The sequence below is a fragment of the Manis javanica genome, chromosome 11 (genome assembly GCF_040802235.1).
Source record: "Manis javanica isolate MJ-LG chromosome 11, MJ_LKY, whole genome shotgun sequence".
Lineage (NCBI taxonomy): Eukaryota > Metazoa > Chordata > Mammalia > Pholidota > Manidae > Manis > Manis javanica.
The window spans coordinates 8,891,754-8,909,949 of NC_133166.1; the positions used below are offsets into that span (position 1 = coordinate 8,891,754).

The following is an 18,196-nucleotide window of genomic DNA, read 5'->3' on the forward strand; positions in this document are numbered from 1 at the left end:
CTTCCTGTATCTAGCATTCTTTTTCATTTATATACAGTTGACAGTTTCTGTAAGGAAGATCTCAAGAACTCTTAAGGCCTTGTCAGACTGCTCTCTAAAAACAGCGGAGCTCGGGGCAGCCTTGGATTGGCCCAGCCTGGCCTGTGTGACTGACTTGCAACAGGAGAGGAGGGAACACGGTCAGGGACCTGTGCCAAAGAGAAACACGGGATAGGACTCGGGGTTTAGGTGGCACTGTGTGAGGTTAAATGATTTTTGATCTATAGAAATAGCAGTTTCATGTAGTTCAACATAATAAGTATCCATTTTATTACCTTTTCACACAGCGCACTTCCAAGGTTGCAGCCCGGTCGTATCCTAGGCTGCCGTTTCACTGTTCCTGGTCTTGAGTGGGGGCTTTAGCAGTGACATGAGGAGTCATGAGCCGAACTCATGCTAATGAGGATGATCTTAAGCCTAGAGATAGACAGGCTTCACGTTATCACAAACCAGCAAGATGGAGGCAAAAACCACGCGTGGGTAGCCCTTAGTAACTTCTCCTGTGCTATACGTGGGTGGTGAGCCCCAGGATTCAGATCCAGCTCTTTTGAATTCTAAGGCCATATGTTTTTAACTGTACCCTAAGCATGATTTGATTGCAGAGTCAGATAAAGTAAGTTAATTTTACCTGTAAGTTGTAGTTTGTAGCCACACATTCCTCTAAACTTGGGGTACAGCAAACTACAGGCCTGTTTTTGTAAGTAAAGTTGTATTGGAACACAGCCTCATTCATTTAACATTTTCCCTGCGTACGTTTTACCCTGCAGTGGCAGAGTTGAGTGGTATGACAGGCCTAATAGCCTCAAGCCTTAAAATTATTACTGTCTGGCTCTTAAAACAGAAGTGCCAATCCCTGCACCCAGGTATAGTATCCGCTATGTGAGATTAGGGGCCTGTGCCAGTGGCAGAACCAACCTACTGCATACTTTGTGAAGACACAGCTGATAGCTCTACTGATTTGCTTGTGTGTTGCCTTCGACTGCTTCTGGTCTTTGTTTAACTAAGTCAAGGCCTGAAATTGTCTGTGCGCAAGTGCCCGTCATGGCAGTTTGGCACCTGCTCTTCGTTTCTGCTCCCACTCAGCAATCTCCTTCTGGGTTCTGTGCCCCTCATCCGTGAGGTCATGTTAGAGCGCAAGGGTTCTTAGGCTCTGGAGTCAAAACATCGCCATTCAAATCCTGGATCTGTTGCTTTATAGTTATTTTTCAGTATTGACATTGAAATAAGACAAAGGGCTATGTTTCTGAAAAAGTTGGAAAGAGTCATTTTCACAGGTTGTTTTAGCTATGCTATAATTAGAAGATCCTAATTGTGAGGTTGACAGAGGAAGGATTTTGTTTAGTTCTGTTGAAAATTTTCATCATCTGTTGTTGTAGTTTGCTGAAATGCATCTTTTCTCTGAGTGGAAAAGTATAGTTTGAGAAGAATTTTGTTTCTGCCACTTAACAGCTCTGCTAACTTAGAAAAGGGCTACTTACCCTCCTGAGCTAAGCCTCCACTTAACTTGCTGGTAACATGGGGTTATTGGTGGCTGCCTGCTCATAGGCTTATTGTGAGGATCAAATGAGATAACTTGTGTAAGTGCCTGGAATGTGGCAGGTGCTCTAAAAAGGTTGGTTTCTTCTATGCCTTTCATCCCCAGAAGTGCTTTGTTATATAAACTTTGTTTGGTCATCAGTGATGCTGATCATAGAAAAGCTTATTTCTCTTCCTTTCCTAGAGTAATGTGCAGAATGTAACCTCTCAGAGTGAAATTTTTGTTTTGGTTGACAGAGGCTGGTCCCTAAGATGAAACAAACATGGGGCAGGTTCACTATATATAGGGGCCAGGGCAGTGGGCCTGGGAGATGAACACAGATTCATCTTGTCTTTTCCTTCCCTTGTTTGATTGCAGTATGAACAGGAGGGCAGCAAGGTAACCAGTTATTGCCATGAGACCATGCCTGGGTGGGTACATGATGTACTGGGCCGGAACTGGGCTTGTTTCACTGGAAGAAAGGTGGGAACTGCCTCTGAGAATGTGAACATGAACATAGCACATCTTGAGACTCCCCATGAAAGGTGAGTTGTGACAAATGAAAGACACATTGAGTTGTGTTTTACAGTATGTACGTATCTATGTTAATTCTTGGGAAATTTCATTTTGATTATATAAAGTTTATTTAACTTAGTAACATAAGCCATAGTACATAGAACTTTACTGGGAAAATAAGTTGATCTGAGAGAAGAAAGTATTTTTTCAAAGAGTTCTAAAAATAATGGACCAAGATGGCATTAAAGAAAATTTATTTATTGGGCCACAACATTTCAATAACTAATAATGAAAAATCATTTTATCATTGCCATGTAATAACATGTTGTGTAATACTTGTAGCTACATGTGTTTATGTGGCAACAAAAGTACGTGATACTAATTGAACATAAATTTTAAACAAGGCAAGAAGTAACTGAAATTATAATTCTTAGGATTTTTGTAGTTTAATAGTTTGCTAGGGCTGCCATAATAAAATACCACAGACTGCGTGTCTTTAGCAACAGCAATATTTTCTCACAGTTCTAGAGGCTAGAGGCCTCAAATGACAGTACCAGCAGGCCTGGTTTCTGCTGAGGCCACTTTCCCTGGCCTTCAGAGGCCATATTCCCTCACCTGCAGGTGGCCACCTCCTCACTGTATCCTCGTATGTCCATCCCTCTGTGTTCTAATCTTCTTTAATAAGCAGACCAATATTGTTGAGTTGGGGCCCACTCATATGACTTCACTATACCTTAACTTCCTCTTTGAAGTCCCAATCTGCAAACTGAGTCACATTCTGAGGTATTAGAAGACAGGACATGAACTATGAATTTTGGGAGGTTACAGTTCACTTATAACATGCATGCAGTTAGTGTTTTTGTTAAGATAGGTCCGGTTTAACCGTCAGCTACATAAATGAGATTCAGACTTAGTTTAGAAGAAAAAGATATATGAATATTATTGGTAGCAACATTTTCTGTTTCATTTAGTTGTGAAATCCACTGAAGGTATATACAAGCAAATCGTCCAAAGCCAGGACACACCAGCAATGACTGATTCTGCCGCAGAGAGGTGGGGGACCTGAGTTCAAGGAGGACAACTTGCATGGCTGGGAAAGTGCTTACTAAGATCTAGACAAATTTATCCCCTCCATTTTGAATTTAGCTTTTAAATTACTTTGCTTGGCTTGATCCTTGAGCAACAAATTTCCTAATAAGCTATTCACTTTTTACCCTACTAGGGATAGACTGGGTTGGCACTCTTGCTGATATTTCAAGCATTGCTTCATTTATTGAAGAAGCTACTAACCTGGGTGCTGAGAATCTATGTTGCCTCACCTGTAAAATGATCATTGCGACTAAATTACCTTAAGGTCCTTTTCAGCTCTGAATGATCAGTTATCCCATATTAAGTTACATTATTTTTTATCTTGCTGGATCTTAAACACTATAAATAATAGTGTTTGAAGACCTACTTTGCCATTGCTGTACTGCACATACCAGAGTCTTTTGTTTTGCTAGATGTTACAATAAAACAGGGAAGTGAGCTAGTTACTGTTTCTCAAATAATTAGTCAATGACATAATGACTCTCCTTAGTGGAACATATTTCAAGATATACATTTACATTAAAACTTACCCTGTGTCTAAAGAAACAATTATAACTTGTATTTGTTGTTGTGTTATTATTGTCAGATATATGATACCAGCAGTTTTATAATATTTAATAAAAGCACCTCTCTGATTTCACATTTTGCAGCAAGTGGGAAAGAACATTGATAAAAAACACCAGTGTGGTTCACATGTTTCTTATTATTTTCAGTGCCCCCAGGTTCACTGACTATATCAAAATACTCTCTGTGAACATCTAAATGAAAAGAGAACAAAAAGAGGGGAGGAAGTTAAAAAAATTATAGAGAACGAGAAGTTCACAATATGCCTAGATGTTACTCAGTTTGAATATGTCTTCCTTTTCATAGCTGAATGTAAGTGGAAGTCTTGGACTGTGAGCCATACTTGATTCTTAAGCCACAGAATCTTTTTTATTAGAGTGAGCATTTGCTACTAATTTACCCTCAAGTCTCTTGAAATAATATGATGCATTCTCTAATTCCTAGCACCTGGCACATAGATTTGACACATGTTTGAATTAAATGAATAATCAACTCCTCCATTTTTTTGCATTGTAAACACACTCTTTTTGTATCCAAGCATTTAGCATCAGGTAAACCAGTGAGTGTTTCTCAAATTTTAAAGTTAATTGTGAATCACTGGGGATACTGTTAAAATAAAAAAAAGTAGATTCAGATGCAGATGGTCTGGGTTAGATACTTAAGAGTCTGCATTTCTAGCAAGCTTCCAGGTGCTGCTGCTAATAACTCAGGAATCAAAGTTGAGTAACAAGGATATAAACCAAATGTCCATATGGAAAACAATTATATTTTTGCATCCTGTGGTTGCCTGCCATGCTAATATACATTGTTTACAGTTTCTGCTATCTCCTTTTTTTATTATTGCAAATTATAAAGGTGCATTTTAGAAATTATCAGGGGCAGGGGTAAGGTGGTGATCCCATGTCACCACTCAGAGATAATCATGGTTGGCATTTTTAAAATGTACTATATACTTCCACAAAAAATGATTGATTCTAAATAAACTTCTTTGATATCCTGATTTTTACTTTTGTATAGTGTGAACAGTCTTCCGTATCACGAGAATATCTTCTAGACCCTTTTACTGAATAAACTGTATAGTACATGAAGTACCAGTATTTAATTAATCCATTATCTCAGAACATATATTTAGATTGTCTATAATCTATCACTAGTATAAAAGTATTTCATTGAGCATCCTTATACATACATCTTAATTATCTTGAACTTGTATTTTCAGTGGAGACATTCCAATTCCAGACTACTGATATGTGTATGCATCTCCTCAAGCAAAAGTGGAGGGTACCTTTTAGACCTTCTTCATAGGTTGTCTCTTCCTATATGACCTAAACCCAAATTAGCTTTGGTGCCAGAAAAACTAGGCTTTATTTAAACAAAGGAAGCCAACACAAACTGTACTGTAAACAACAGTTCGTTGAAATGCAAGGAGCAAGAAGGAAGATGCATTTCAAAAGCCTGATGACCTTAGAGCCAAATTAAGGGGATGTTTCATATCAAAAATTGGCTATCATTTGTTGTTAGAATGTCTGATGCAGTCACTCACAGCTCTCAAGAATTCCTAAGCCAGGTTAATGGGGTCATGTTCTGAATGCCTCACTACAAAATGATGTGAATCTAATGAAATCTCATTAGGGTTAAAAATACTCCAGGGATCCTTAAAATTTTTATTTTTTCTGAAACTGGCTTTTATTTATGTTACAATGTCAGTTTATCTAAATTTTGTGTTCTATGCATGTGATGTTAGACTGTACCATGGACTGTTAGGGAAAGTCAGTGTTGTATGTCTCTCATGAAACTGTGATGCACTTGTAGATTTTTTATTCTAAAAATGTAGCATAATGACTCATTTGAAGATATGAATATAGTGATGAAGTTGCATTATGAAAATAAAAAATTCCCTTCTTGAGAATAATACCATTTTCCACTCAGGCCCAGAGTATCTGAGTGCCTATTTTAATGGAATCTGCATCTGTAAAGAGTCTATCTGAAGCTATCTTATTTTTGTTGGCAGGTATTCTAATAGGCTTTACAAATATAACCACGACTTTGTGAAAGCTGTCAATACTATTCAGAAGTCTTGGACTGCAACCACGTACTTGGAATATGAGATGCTTACCCTGAGAGAGATGATCAGGAAAGGTGGTAGCCACCATGGGAGAATCCCAAGGTAATAAAATCACATCTCCTTATCACTAATAAGGATATTTGTATTGAATACCATCCTTCCATTGAGCTTTCCTGGCACCGGTTAATTGGTCATCCCAACTTAAACTATTTATGTTACCTTTTATCCAACTATCTCCCCCTCCTAGTCATACATACTTCAAGTCCTAGTTTGGGGTTTTGCTTTCACAGCACCTAACACTTCCTTCATTTCCTTTCCATTCTCAGCACTCTGGCTTAGGGCTTTGTTGTCTGCTGTGTTACAGATCAACTTCCTGCCTCCTATCTCTTTAGTCTCTGCCTCCCTGTCTGCATTCTTAGCCATTCGGTAAAACACTGCCTATTCATCTTCCCATACCCAGCTATGATTGTGTCACTACCTATTGCCTGATGAATAAATTTAACCTGGTAACCAAAGTCATGTAAATTTGAACATTACTGTAATTAGTATTATGACTTGATTTCTAACAGTATTACATGCAGTTACTGAAAACTCCTGTTTCATATTCCCTCCATTCATACCATTCCCTTTGCCTCAAATACCCCTCAATTTGGCTATAATAAATGTCAAATTTGCCACTTGTAAAAATTTCAAAATCCTCTCTCTGTTCTAAGGTCCAGCCAAAAAAACAAAAAAAAAAAGTTCCTTATTTATCAATATCCCTCTGCTACTTAAGGCAGAACTGACATTCCCTGTCTTTGGTTTACATACTCTATGGTATATTTCTTACTTTGGGAAATCACTTCATAATAGTTTGAATTTATATAGCCAGGAATTTGGTATATTTTTTAAATTCCCTCAAAACTCTAGCTGGATCTATCAGAGTATATAATCCCTTAACCTTTGTTAAACAGCCAAGGGTATTCCTGTTAGGCTGTACCTTTCTTCAGGAGAAAGTGATGTAACTAAAGGTCAGGGAATTGGAAACCAGTTGAGGTAATGGAAGTCAGTAAAATGCATAGGTAGGTTATTTTCCCTTGTACATGGAAACGTTTTCCAATTTGCAGAGAACACAGTGATTATTTTCTTAGTATCAATAGAGTCTGTGGTTCAAATTTTATTGCTTAAACAGGCAGCTAATTGGTTAATTTCCAACTAAAATGCATTTCTAACTTTTCCATCTGCAGGCTAATAAGCCTAATGCTCTGGCATTTTTCAACTATGCAACTGAGTAGAGATTTTTCCTACCCACCTGATAGCATTCTCCAATAATTCTGCCCCCTTTTCAAAAGAATCTCATACAATTCAAAATGTATACTAAGGAATTTCTGGCCCATGAGATGCTCTGGTTAATTGAAATGGAGAAAGGGAGCATATTCTGTCCCTTCTTGATTCATCTGTGTGAGACAGGAAGTTGAGGCCTGTTGAGTAAAAGTACCGAAGAGCATCAGCAGGGTGTCGTCAGCATTTGAGCCCCGGGAGACTGGGGCTCCTGCGGCACATCTGAGCCCAGGCACAGCGGCTTCGCCCTGTTTCTGAGGACCTGTGGGCGTCACTCTTCTCTCCCTCCACCCGGCCACGTTTGTTTTGGAGAAGGGGCAGCTCTGTGAGGGGCTGCTTGTCAGGCTGCAGCTCCGTGGAGAGTTTAAGGTCAGGGGGTGTAACTGCAGCAGACGTGTTGGGGTCTGGCTGCCTGGTTTTCAGTAGTAGTTCTGTATATAAATCAGTTCTGTTGTAAAAATCCAGTGACATCATAGAAACTCTCAGAGATGCTTAACTTGAGATCTAGGAAATCTGTTACTGCTGAAATTACAGAAAAACTTATGATTTAAGGACATCTGAGTCCAGAACTTTCACCAGATTCTTAAACAATCTGGATGCAGATGATTAAGAGCCAGTAATGCATAATGTGTGTATAATGTTTGTACTTCTCACTCATCTATCTCCCATTTTCCTCTCCTACTCTCTTCATTTTCACACCATTGAGCCTCAGTCGTCACGTGGTCTTTGTTTTGCCTGGGTGTGCATTGATGGGCAAGCACCCTACCTTACAGGATGGTAGGAAGCAGAAAGTTAGCATTTGAGTGCTTGTCTTGTGCCAGATAGTTGCTTAAATGTATCAGTGTCATGCTTAGTCGTGTTAATGTTATGGGTGATGATGATAGGTGTTAACACAATAGCTTAATCATCTATTAAGGACTCACCAGAGCCAGGCACTGTTGTAAGCATTTGTTGGACATTATTAGATTGGATTTTCATAACAGCCTTGAAGTAGATACGATTATACCCATTTTAATAGGAGTGGATTGTAGTGTTGTGACGTAAGCCCCTTGTTTAGTGGTCACACAGCTAGGGAGTGGTAAAGCCATCCGGGGGATTTTAACCGGAGCATCTCATGGGCCAGAAATTCCTTAGGTGACTCTGAGATACCTGCTCTGAAATGACATTATGCTGCCAAAATGTAATTGCTTTTTGTATCTTTCATATTATTTAGTGTGTTCTTAGGCATATACGAGACAGTATCTCTTGATGGATTGAATCATGTGGTCTTTCCGTGTAAAATCACAGAAACTTGTATCCAGGCTAGAATGCTTTGTTTGCTTCCTTTGAATCCCTACAGAGAAACCTGAAGAATAATTTTCTCATTTTCAGGCAATGTCTATCCATCCATCATTCATCATCCCAGGCAACCGTCCTTTTTGTGTCTTGTTTTCCAACCACGTCATACAAGGTGTGGTTCTATACTGATGCCGTTTTGTTTGTTGTTTATGGAGGTAGTCTGCCCACTTTATACTTAGCCTTTCGTTTCTGTGCCCACTTCACTTCTTTTATTTTACAAGCACATCACTGTCATAGCCACCACCCATCTCCTGAATCAAACATCAGTAATTCCTCTATTTTTTCCTGCTTCCTTCTGTAGGCCACCTCCAATTTACCATGTCAATTTCTTTTGGTCAAAATCTATTCAAAGTAGGTCAGTGCAGCTACTGAGACATACTAAAAATCGCATCACTTGGTATACAAAACCAGTGTAATCGTATAAAGAAAATTACTACATCCTTACAAAGAAATGGATAATGAAAACCATTGGTACAACTTAGTTGTTGTGTAATTGACACATTGTACAGGGGACACAACATTATTGTGTAATTGACACACTGAAACACTGATAGAACAGTGCTCTTTGGGTCTGAATCTAGACCCTAGACAGCCAGGTGGTTGAAATCATAGAATTAGAGGTTAAGAAATAATCCTCAAATGGAAGACTGTATATTGTTTTCAAATGTACATTTCCTTTCTAGGCCCCAACCTGCACCACTGACAGCTGAAATAAATAAACAGGTTTCACATTTGCCGACATCTTGGGACTGGAGAAATGTTCGTGGTACCAATTTTGTCACTCCTGTTCGAAACCAGGGTAAAAAAAAAAAGCCGGATTTTTTTCATTAATCTGTTCTGAAATGTTTATTGAACATTTACTATGTGCTAGGCTCTCGGGTAGATTTTGGGGATATAGAAATAAAGTAGACATCATTCAAATCAGTAAAGAAATGGAAAATGTATGGCCAGTGAATACTCACTTCTTCCTTTTGTATCCGTGTCAGACTGTTAATAGATAATTTCTCCAGCTGAGCTCAACATTTCTTCAGTAACCTTTTCAATATATATTCTAGGTAGCTAATGAAATTATTCAGAGTAATATGTGAGACAAACTCATTTGCTTTCCTAGGAAGGGACTCACGTAGAACCAAAGAATTGCATAGAAGTACAATTGGCTTGCCTTTTGCATGTGATTTGCCAGAATCCTTTGCTGGCTGTCTTCCCACACAACACAGCCCATCCCCAACCTCGCCCCATGTCATTTAGTCTTTCATCCTAGAAGCCCAGTGAAATGGATCCTTAAATTTTTTCTAAGGGAGTTTTTTTGAGCTGGATAAGGACCTTTCAGTTCACTTTACATCAGATTATACCATATAATGGGACCCAACTTCCTGAATGGTGGTGACCTGGGGGCAGTGCCCAGGTTTAACAAAAGTACCACTATAATTGCATTTCACCAGTTATTTTCAAAGATTTGATACAGTATGAGTAGATTTAATCACTCTTCCTGTAATAGAACTTGATAGCAAATTGTTTTGTTATACCAAATTTTAACCAAAAATTACTTGGAAATCATTTATACCATTCTTAGATTTATTACTTCTAAGCCCATTTTGAAGATAATTACAGTACATTTGACTGATTTTTACTATAAAATAGATGTAGTAGTTGCTCTCTGGAAATATTTCTATTAGTATCTCCCAAGAGGATTATAAAGTAATGATATCCAAAGATAAATTGTTCTTCCCGATATTCAGCCTCTCATTTCTCAACATTCACTATCAACTCTTCAGTTCCATCTTCACTGAATTATTGCACAAGGTCCTGAATATACAGAGCTTTGAGCAGGTCATAGAGGATCCAGTCAGCAAGGTTCCTGCCCTTCATCTGACACCAGAGGTCTCACCCCTTTGTCTCCCTTCATACCAGTTACTCTGGGACTCTTGAGCTCTAGTCAAGTGTCTATCTGAAATCCTTCCCTATGTTTTCTTTGTCACTGAGGACTTCTTTGGAGAGGAGAGACTGGAAATGAGAGAAACTTGAATGTAAATGAGAAATAAATGGAAAGTGAAATTAAAGGGCTGATGTTAGAATTAAAATTTACTCTATCATCAGAATACCTATACTAATTTGAGAAGATTAAGTAAACAATGCATGTCAGGTGCTGATTATTGAGGGCCTGGCAGATGGTTGTTTATTTTGTGTTGCAGTGATTTTAGAACATTTAACGTGTTCAGAATTTTTTTTTAACGGCTGAGGATATTAGTCTTTATATGGTCCTTGGTCCTAGAGACTTATAATTTAGCAATATCTGCAAGCAAAATATTAAAATACAATATGATAACTGCTTTCATAAAGTGTTTTTAAAGTTCACTGGGAGCAAAGGAAAAGGTCGAAAAACTGTTTAGTTCCTCGCACTTCCCCAAAGATGTGACTGACCACTGATATGACAACACCTCAGGGGAAGGAAATTAGACTTTCTAAAGCCAGATTTTCTGACACTGGTTTTCTTGTAGCTTGATAAGAGCTAGTATTGCCTCTAATGTTTCATATTCTTTGAGTGTTATAAATGTGAAGTGTACAGACAAGAGCAGCTTAAAAACAGAGGGCTTTAATAGATTAATTGCTTTTGAATTTGTTCTGCATCTGGAGTATCTTGTCCAAAATTTGAGAAAATAATGTACTTAGAGGTTCCTCTTTTGACTTCCTTTGGCTTTTCTGTACTGTAGGCTGGGAAAAAATTAATGATCTTCTCTTCCTGCTAACTGGGCTACTTGGAAATTTCCAATGAAAAACCAATGTTTTATATAACCCAGAATTCAAAATTGCACGCAGTTAAGGGAATTCATAACTTTTCTCTATTCAGAAAAGAAAGCAAGATAAATGAAAAAAGAAATATTGGGAGGACAAATGAGGTTTTTTTACCTTTAGCTTGAAAACATCTTTAAGCACCAGCCTTACAGATAGATTTACTTTGAAGGATGAGATGCCAAGAAATTGGAAGAGGTGGTCTTTCTTTGTTCTTCTGCCAGCCATGCGGTCTTTATTGTTGTATCTTCAAGAGATAAGGGGAGTGTCTCTCCATTCACATTAATTAAAAAATGCGGAGAGTTTTCCTAATGTTCAAAATGTAGTTCATTGATGTCTTGTTCTAAGTACTGTTTCTACTATTAAAGTTGGAAGGCAGAGACCTTAAACTGTCTGCTCCACCCTCAATGCCAAAATGGTCTGGTGACTGGCCCAGAGTCACAGAGCTGAGTGACAGAGAGATGGGGGGCAGGGAGAATCCTGACTCCCTACTCCTAGTTCAGTGTGCTCTCCACGGTTGGAAGGTGCAGCTGAACATAGTTAAACCATGTGACAATCACATTATCTATTTGAGATTGTAGAAATTGGATAACTACAAAGATCTGTTTGGGCCACATACCCTTGTTCTTTATTGCACTGTAGAATTCTTAAAAGATAATGAATGGTTTGTTTAGAATCTAGATTCTGGCCTTGACCTCTGAAAAGAGGCATTAATTACCTTGGCAGCTGACACATTCTTCTGGGAAGTCGGGGCCTTGAGGAAGGTTATCTTTCCTCATTCCCGTGATTTCTCTGTTAGCAGGCCACATTTCGAGCCACTGAACGTACATGTGACCTGTCCTCCCACAGTGCTGGATGGTCAGATGAGGAGGATTTAGTGGTTAATACCAAGTGAGATTATTTCTGTGGCTGCTTTGGGCAAGAATGCTGGATATCCAAAAGGGGCCAGACTTCCTTAGGGTGTTTATTATAAGACCCTGGTGTCCCATGAAAGGAACACTGGCTCTGGCTATTTACTATTGCTGATTAATTCTTCAAAATTCTCATTTGAAAGAGGTCCTAAGGATAGTAAATTATTTGAATGGTTTCAAAAGCAAAATGTACAAGTGAATTTTGGTCTATCTAGTAACTAAATGACAAGGAAAGAAAACTTGAAAATTCTTTAGATACAAACCTATACTGAAAAAGACATTAGACCTGTGCAAGGAGACACTTAGACACTAGTACAGGCTATCTATTAGCTCTGTGATTTCGGAAAGGCCATTGCTCTTTCTGAGTCTCAATGATGCACTGTCAGGTGAGTAAGTTGAACACAGATGAATTTCAAGGCCCCCTTCCAGTGTTTCTCTCCTAATTTTCATAATTTAGGTGATTCCTTCAACAGCAAAAGCAGTGTATAATGTGGGGATCAGATGTTTATGGGAAGAATTTGGGGAAACATTAGAAATTGTAGCAGTTAAAAAATAGTAGCACTCTAACAGACTCTAGATCTGGGATCTGTGATATTTTTGAACGACTTGAAGAGGGTTCACCTTGCAAACTAGGGCTCTGCCCCTCTTATGCCTTAGAAACAAGTAAAGGTTGACTATTTCCATTAAAGTCATTTTCTTTCCTGGATGTAAATGTGTATCTGCTGTGTATAATTTGACCCTTCTTTTAAAAACATTGAGTTCCCTCATTGCATCAGGCATCTAGCTGAAGAAAACACATTTCCTTGAGTGAACACATTAGGAGATTTACAGTTTAGTTTGAGGAAAACAGTATAAATTAATGCAGTATAAATTAATACATTTTAGGATGTTAAAGGCTAAGCAGAGACTATCCAGCTTTCCTTACTCAGGGAGGGACACAAGTCAACAGTAGCTGGAGAAGGGAAACACAGCGCCCTGATAATAGTTTGAATGCATGATGTTCTTTTGAATACTTTCTAAGGAAGGCAGTTACTAAATTACTAAATTCAGATTTGCTAAAGAGAACAAAGGCAGTGTTCTCTTTCTATAGAATGAGTTCTTGGAATTGTCATATTGTCTATTCATTAATCTTATTTTATGTGCATAAGGGAATGCTCATCATTTAGATATTTTGGTAACTAATATATTAGCAAATTGAAAAACATGTTAATTGTATTTGTTGCATTTCAGGTCTTGGATTTCGTACAAGCATGTCAATGGCAGAGGTCCCTCTTGCCCTCATGTCCCTCTTGCCTCTAGATGACACTTTTCAGGGAAATATGGATGTACTGCTGTTACCCTTTTGTCCTTAGAATTTCACTACCTCCATCTGCCTTATATCTTCACTTCCTCAGTGGCCACCTTAAATACCATATCTGTTATTATAGTTACTTCCGTACATTTTTTCTTGGGCTTTCTTATATTTTGCCCCCTTGACCCTGGTCAAATCCAGCCCTACACTATGCCCATATCTGAGCTATTCTTAGGATTAGTTCTACCCAACACATTACTTTAGAAAATTCTGCTCTGGAGATATTTACAAGTTCATCTTACAGGTATCCCTCCATAATTTTCTCTCAACTGGATGGCTCAGAATGTTGCAGATATAAATCATTGCTTTGTTATCAAGAATACTATCAAATCTTTTGCAGAAGTAGGGAGATTTTTTTTTTCCTTCTAAAATATTCTCAAGGAAAGCCTCCCCCCACCATATAGTAACATTTGCCTTTCAGTGAAAAAGTTGAAATCTTAATGTTTGCCTGTAAAGTCAGTAGTGTTTTTTGATTGAATCTTCTATATTGTGCTGATCCCCATGAACAGCAAGAGTCAATATAAATATATGAATGTATGTCATCCAGTAAGGTTTTTTGTTTCTTTGTGATGCTTCAAAGGTCTCTCGGGTCATATATTTTTCTTTTCCATCACCAGCATCTTGTGGAAGCTGCTACTCATTTGCTTCTGTGGGTATGCTGGAGGCAAGAATCCGTATACTGACCAACAATACCCAGACCCCGATCTTGAGTCCTCAGGAGGTTGTGTCTTGCAGCCAATATGCTCAAGGTAAGTGTTACATTTCCACTACTGTTGGAATTGTTGGCAAAAGCAAAAGAATGGTACAGGAGAAAGAGCACAATGTCTGTGGTCAGAAAACCCAGGTGCGTATTCTGGCCCTATCACTTATTGATGAGTGGTTTCTAATGGAATTCACTGCACCATCCTGTAAAATGTCAGTAGTTACTACAGATTGAATGAGCACTGGCTCTTAGGGCCTCTTACAGACATTATCAGACAATGTTCAAAACCCTGGGAAGTAGATCTCATCTCTATTTATTGAAGTTGTTCTATAACATTTTGAAGATGCCAAATAAATGTGTATTAAATAGATAGGATAAAAGCATAAATAGCTAGATGGCTAATGAAGTAACGTTTAAACTTAGAACAATTTCTGGGATTAACACAAAAAAATTAATGGAGTAGAAAAGAAAAAACAAAGCAATGGGACAATTTCTCCAGTGCCCCTTTCCAATAGAGGGGAGATAACTGTGTATGTTATTCATCCTCAGGCTGTGAAGGTGGCTTCCCATACCTCATTGCAGGAAAGTACGCACAAGATTTTGGGCTGGTAGAAGAGGCTTGCTTCCCCTACACAGGCACCGATTCTCCATGCACACCGAAGAAAGGCTGCTTCCGTTACTACTCCTCCGAGTATCACTACGTGGGGGGTTTCTACGGGGGCTGCAATGAAGCCCTGATGAAGCTGGAGCTGGTCCATCAGGGGCCCATGGCAGTTGCTTTTGAAGTCTATGAAGACTTCTTCCACTACAGCAAGGGGATCTATTACCACACTGGTCTGAGAGACCCCTTCAACCCGTTTCAGCTGACGAATCATGCTGTTCTGCTGGTGGGCTATGGCACTGACTCAGCCTCTGGGATGGACTACTGGATTGTGAAAAACAGCTGGGGCAGGGGCTGGGGTGAAGATGGTTACTTCCGGATCCGCCGAGGAACTGATGAGTGTGCAATCGAAAGCATAGCAGTGGCAGCCACGCCAATTCCTAAATTGTAGGGTATGCCTCCCAGAATTTCATAACGACTGCCATCGGACATGAAAGGGGATTGATTTATCCAGAGACTGAAGCCTTTTACAGCAGCAGTTTCGGAAGATTACAAATAGATTCCTCTGAAGAATTTTTGCCTTTGAAACTAGAACTGCCCTTGATTTTAATAAACCTTCCCATCAACCACTGGCCTACTTTTTTCTAGCTACCCATTAAATGAGGTTTTTATAGCTATACAATAATGAATTCTGCTAATAATTTGTAATTCAAACAAACTGTATTTTTAAAAATCTGTGCTATTTTTAAAAATCTGTGTGATAGCACAGATGTTTAAATTGTAAAAATCACAAGAAAATAATGGCAATGAGTATTAAACTTTTAAGAAGTTCTTCATAAATGTCCAGGTGATAAAAATTATATAATCTATGTGTGTGCTTGAGAGTTTTTGCCATTGGCTTCTTCACTTAGATTCACTCATGTGACTTATGTAAGTACTTTATTAAGAAAAAGCATTTGTGGGTATTTCAATTAAAAATAAAACTGAACCTCTATGATAATGGATATGTTCAAATAATGACTAGTGAACCCTAAAATCATCTGTTGGATATTTGATGAACCAGAGGCTGTAAAGAAAAATAGTTTTGATAAAAATCTGGATAGTGGTGAAATGTTTTCATGGTATCTCTTGCATTTGAATTGATTGGTTAGCCTTCACTGGGTGAGCAATACTAGGTCAGTTAAGGAATACTAGCAATTTAGATTTTGGCAGATCCTTGGGATCTCCAGGGATATTTCACAGTAGTATGAAACCTCTATGCTGAGTAAACAGATGGCATCTATTAGAAATTATGTGACTGTCCAGCAAATTAGGCAGTCAGAGCTCTAAAACATAAGCAAAAACCGTAAGACCTTTGAAGCTGGAAAGAACCATAGATATGATCTAACCTCTTTGCACAGGCAAATTAGAAAGAGGGACAGTGACTTGTCCAAGGTCACCTAGGTGGTAAGGATAGAGTCGTGATTAAAACCTTGAACTAAGTCCTTCTCCTTGAGCACCTTGAGATTCTGAATCTCCACACCTTCCACTGGAGTATGCAGAACCACCAGGGGATACTAGGTCCATACTGGAAACTTTCTGTATCACGGTTCACTACAGGGACACTTTTGCTCTCCTTGACTGAAGTGGCACTCCAGGAGTATGCCCCATCTCTAAGGTGTGGGGCACCTTCATGCACTTCCTGGCACTCTGCTGCATACCTTTTACCTTTCACCACATGGTGACACAGAAGCAGACACTTGGAAAACAGGCATAGCCAAGGCCATTATTATCTGGAAGGCCTCCAAGGAGGTATATTTTCTTTGTTATTGATTGAATGTAATCTTAGTCCTACTTTATGCCCAGCCTTGTTGCTATGTGAAAGTGTAGATAGACTTTGAAGTCAAGCGTGAATTTATTTTTTACTAAAATTTTAAAGATATTACCTATCAGCTTAACATGTTAAATAAGGTTTTATTTAACATGTACGTCACTTATCCTCTGGTGGTGTACTTGGATGGCAGTCAGCTGACACATATGAGAGAGCATGTCATGAAAATACCAAGCACCCATGCTTTTCAGTTTTATAAGGGCCCTGGTTGAGCTCTTAAGATAAATGGTTGTGATGTTATTCATTAAATACTAAAAGACGAAATAGAGGGGTGAACTTAATTGGCAATGAGAACAGGTCTCCCAAGCATGATTTCGTTGAGAACAAGGAATAAATAGCTTGAAGTTGGCTCTAAATTTTCTGAGATTGCAAGAGAGATTGCCCAGAATGAGAACTCAAATTGCACTGCACGTCAGCCTGCTAGTATTCCTTAGCTAACCTAGTACTGCTCACCCAATGAAGGCTAACCAATACTTACAAATGCAAGCCTGCATTTACCTGTTATTGGAGTCTGCTTTTCCTATTTCTGTACAACAGAAAGGTCACTATTTCATCTGCAGTAGTGAAATTCATTAGAGATGGTGACTAAATGGAACATCTTGTTTCCTTAAGCCATGAGATGAAACTGTTAAAACGTACTACAAAAAGCAGCAAGGTTTCATTGTTTATACTTCTTTATACTGGTGCTACTATATAATATAATCAAAGTCTACTGACAAATTGAGCTCTGGAAAAAATGGGTTGGGAACTATGGCTAACATATCCAGACATTGCCAGAAAACTACAGTGAGAAATGGGTGGATGACACCATCATTCACAAGGGGAAAATAAAGGTTAGCTGGGCAGTCAAGCACAAGCATGACTGACTATGGTATCTTAGTGCCTGGGTAAAATTTCTGGACCTTAGTACCTGGGTAAGATTTCTGGCTCTGCCACTGACTAACCATGAAGCCTTAGGCAGTTAACTTGATCCACCCATGCATCAGTTTCCTCATGTGTAAAATGGAGATAACGGGATAGATATTTCTCCTTGCTATTGCAGCAAAGGAACCAAATGGATTTGCACTCTTGTATGGCATTATTTGCTTTACTTAAACTCAGGCCTTTCACCATCCCAAGTCTGAGAACTAAAGTAGATTAAGATGCAGTTTCCCCGGCCATCCAAATTTACTCACTGAACTCTGTTTGACCTCTAGACACTTAACCTAGGAACTACATAGATTTGGATAGTAAGGAATACCCACACCTACTTCAGAGAGCTCTCTGTGAACTAAATTCTTTTATAATATGTGGAGTCTGTAAACAGTGCATAAATGTAAAAATGAGTATATAAATATTAGTTATTATTCAAGTCATTTTTCTGAATTCAAATTGTAAAACAGTCTGGCTGTAGGGAAGCAGTTATGTTCTACTAATGAACAAACCCTATCCTATGTAGAGGAGGGGCTTGTAAGGTTTTTTTTTTGTAAGGGAGAAAAGAATGTACAGAGAAACACTGGCCCAGGAAATGCAGAGACAAGCCT

General features: G+C 38.6%; 1 protein-coding gene across 2 annotated transcripts in view; it reads left to right on the plus strand.

Moving 5' to 3' along the window:
- Positions 1-15,430, plus strand: part of CTSC (cathepsin C) — a 34,287-nt gene extending 18,857 nt beyond the window's left edge. For both annotated transcript variants that reach the window (XM_017653726.3, XM_037011034.2), the window contains 5 exons: positions 1,934-2,100; positions 5,736-5,891; positions 9,131-9,246; positions 14,117-14,248; positions 14,752-15,430. In XM_017653726.3, the coding sequence (XP_017509215.3) occupies positions 1,934-2,100; positions 5,736-5,891; positions 9,131-9,246; positions 14,117-14,248; positions 14,752-15,254 (1,074 nt within the window). In that variant the 3' untranslated portion in view covers positions 15,255-15,430. The remainder of the gene's footprint in view (positions 1-1,933; positions 2,101-5,735; positions 5,892-9,130; positions 9,247-14,116; positions 14,249-14,751) is intronic.
- The last annotated feature ends 2,766 nt before the right edge of the window (positions 15,431-18,196 follow it).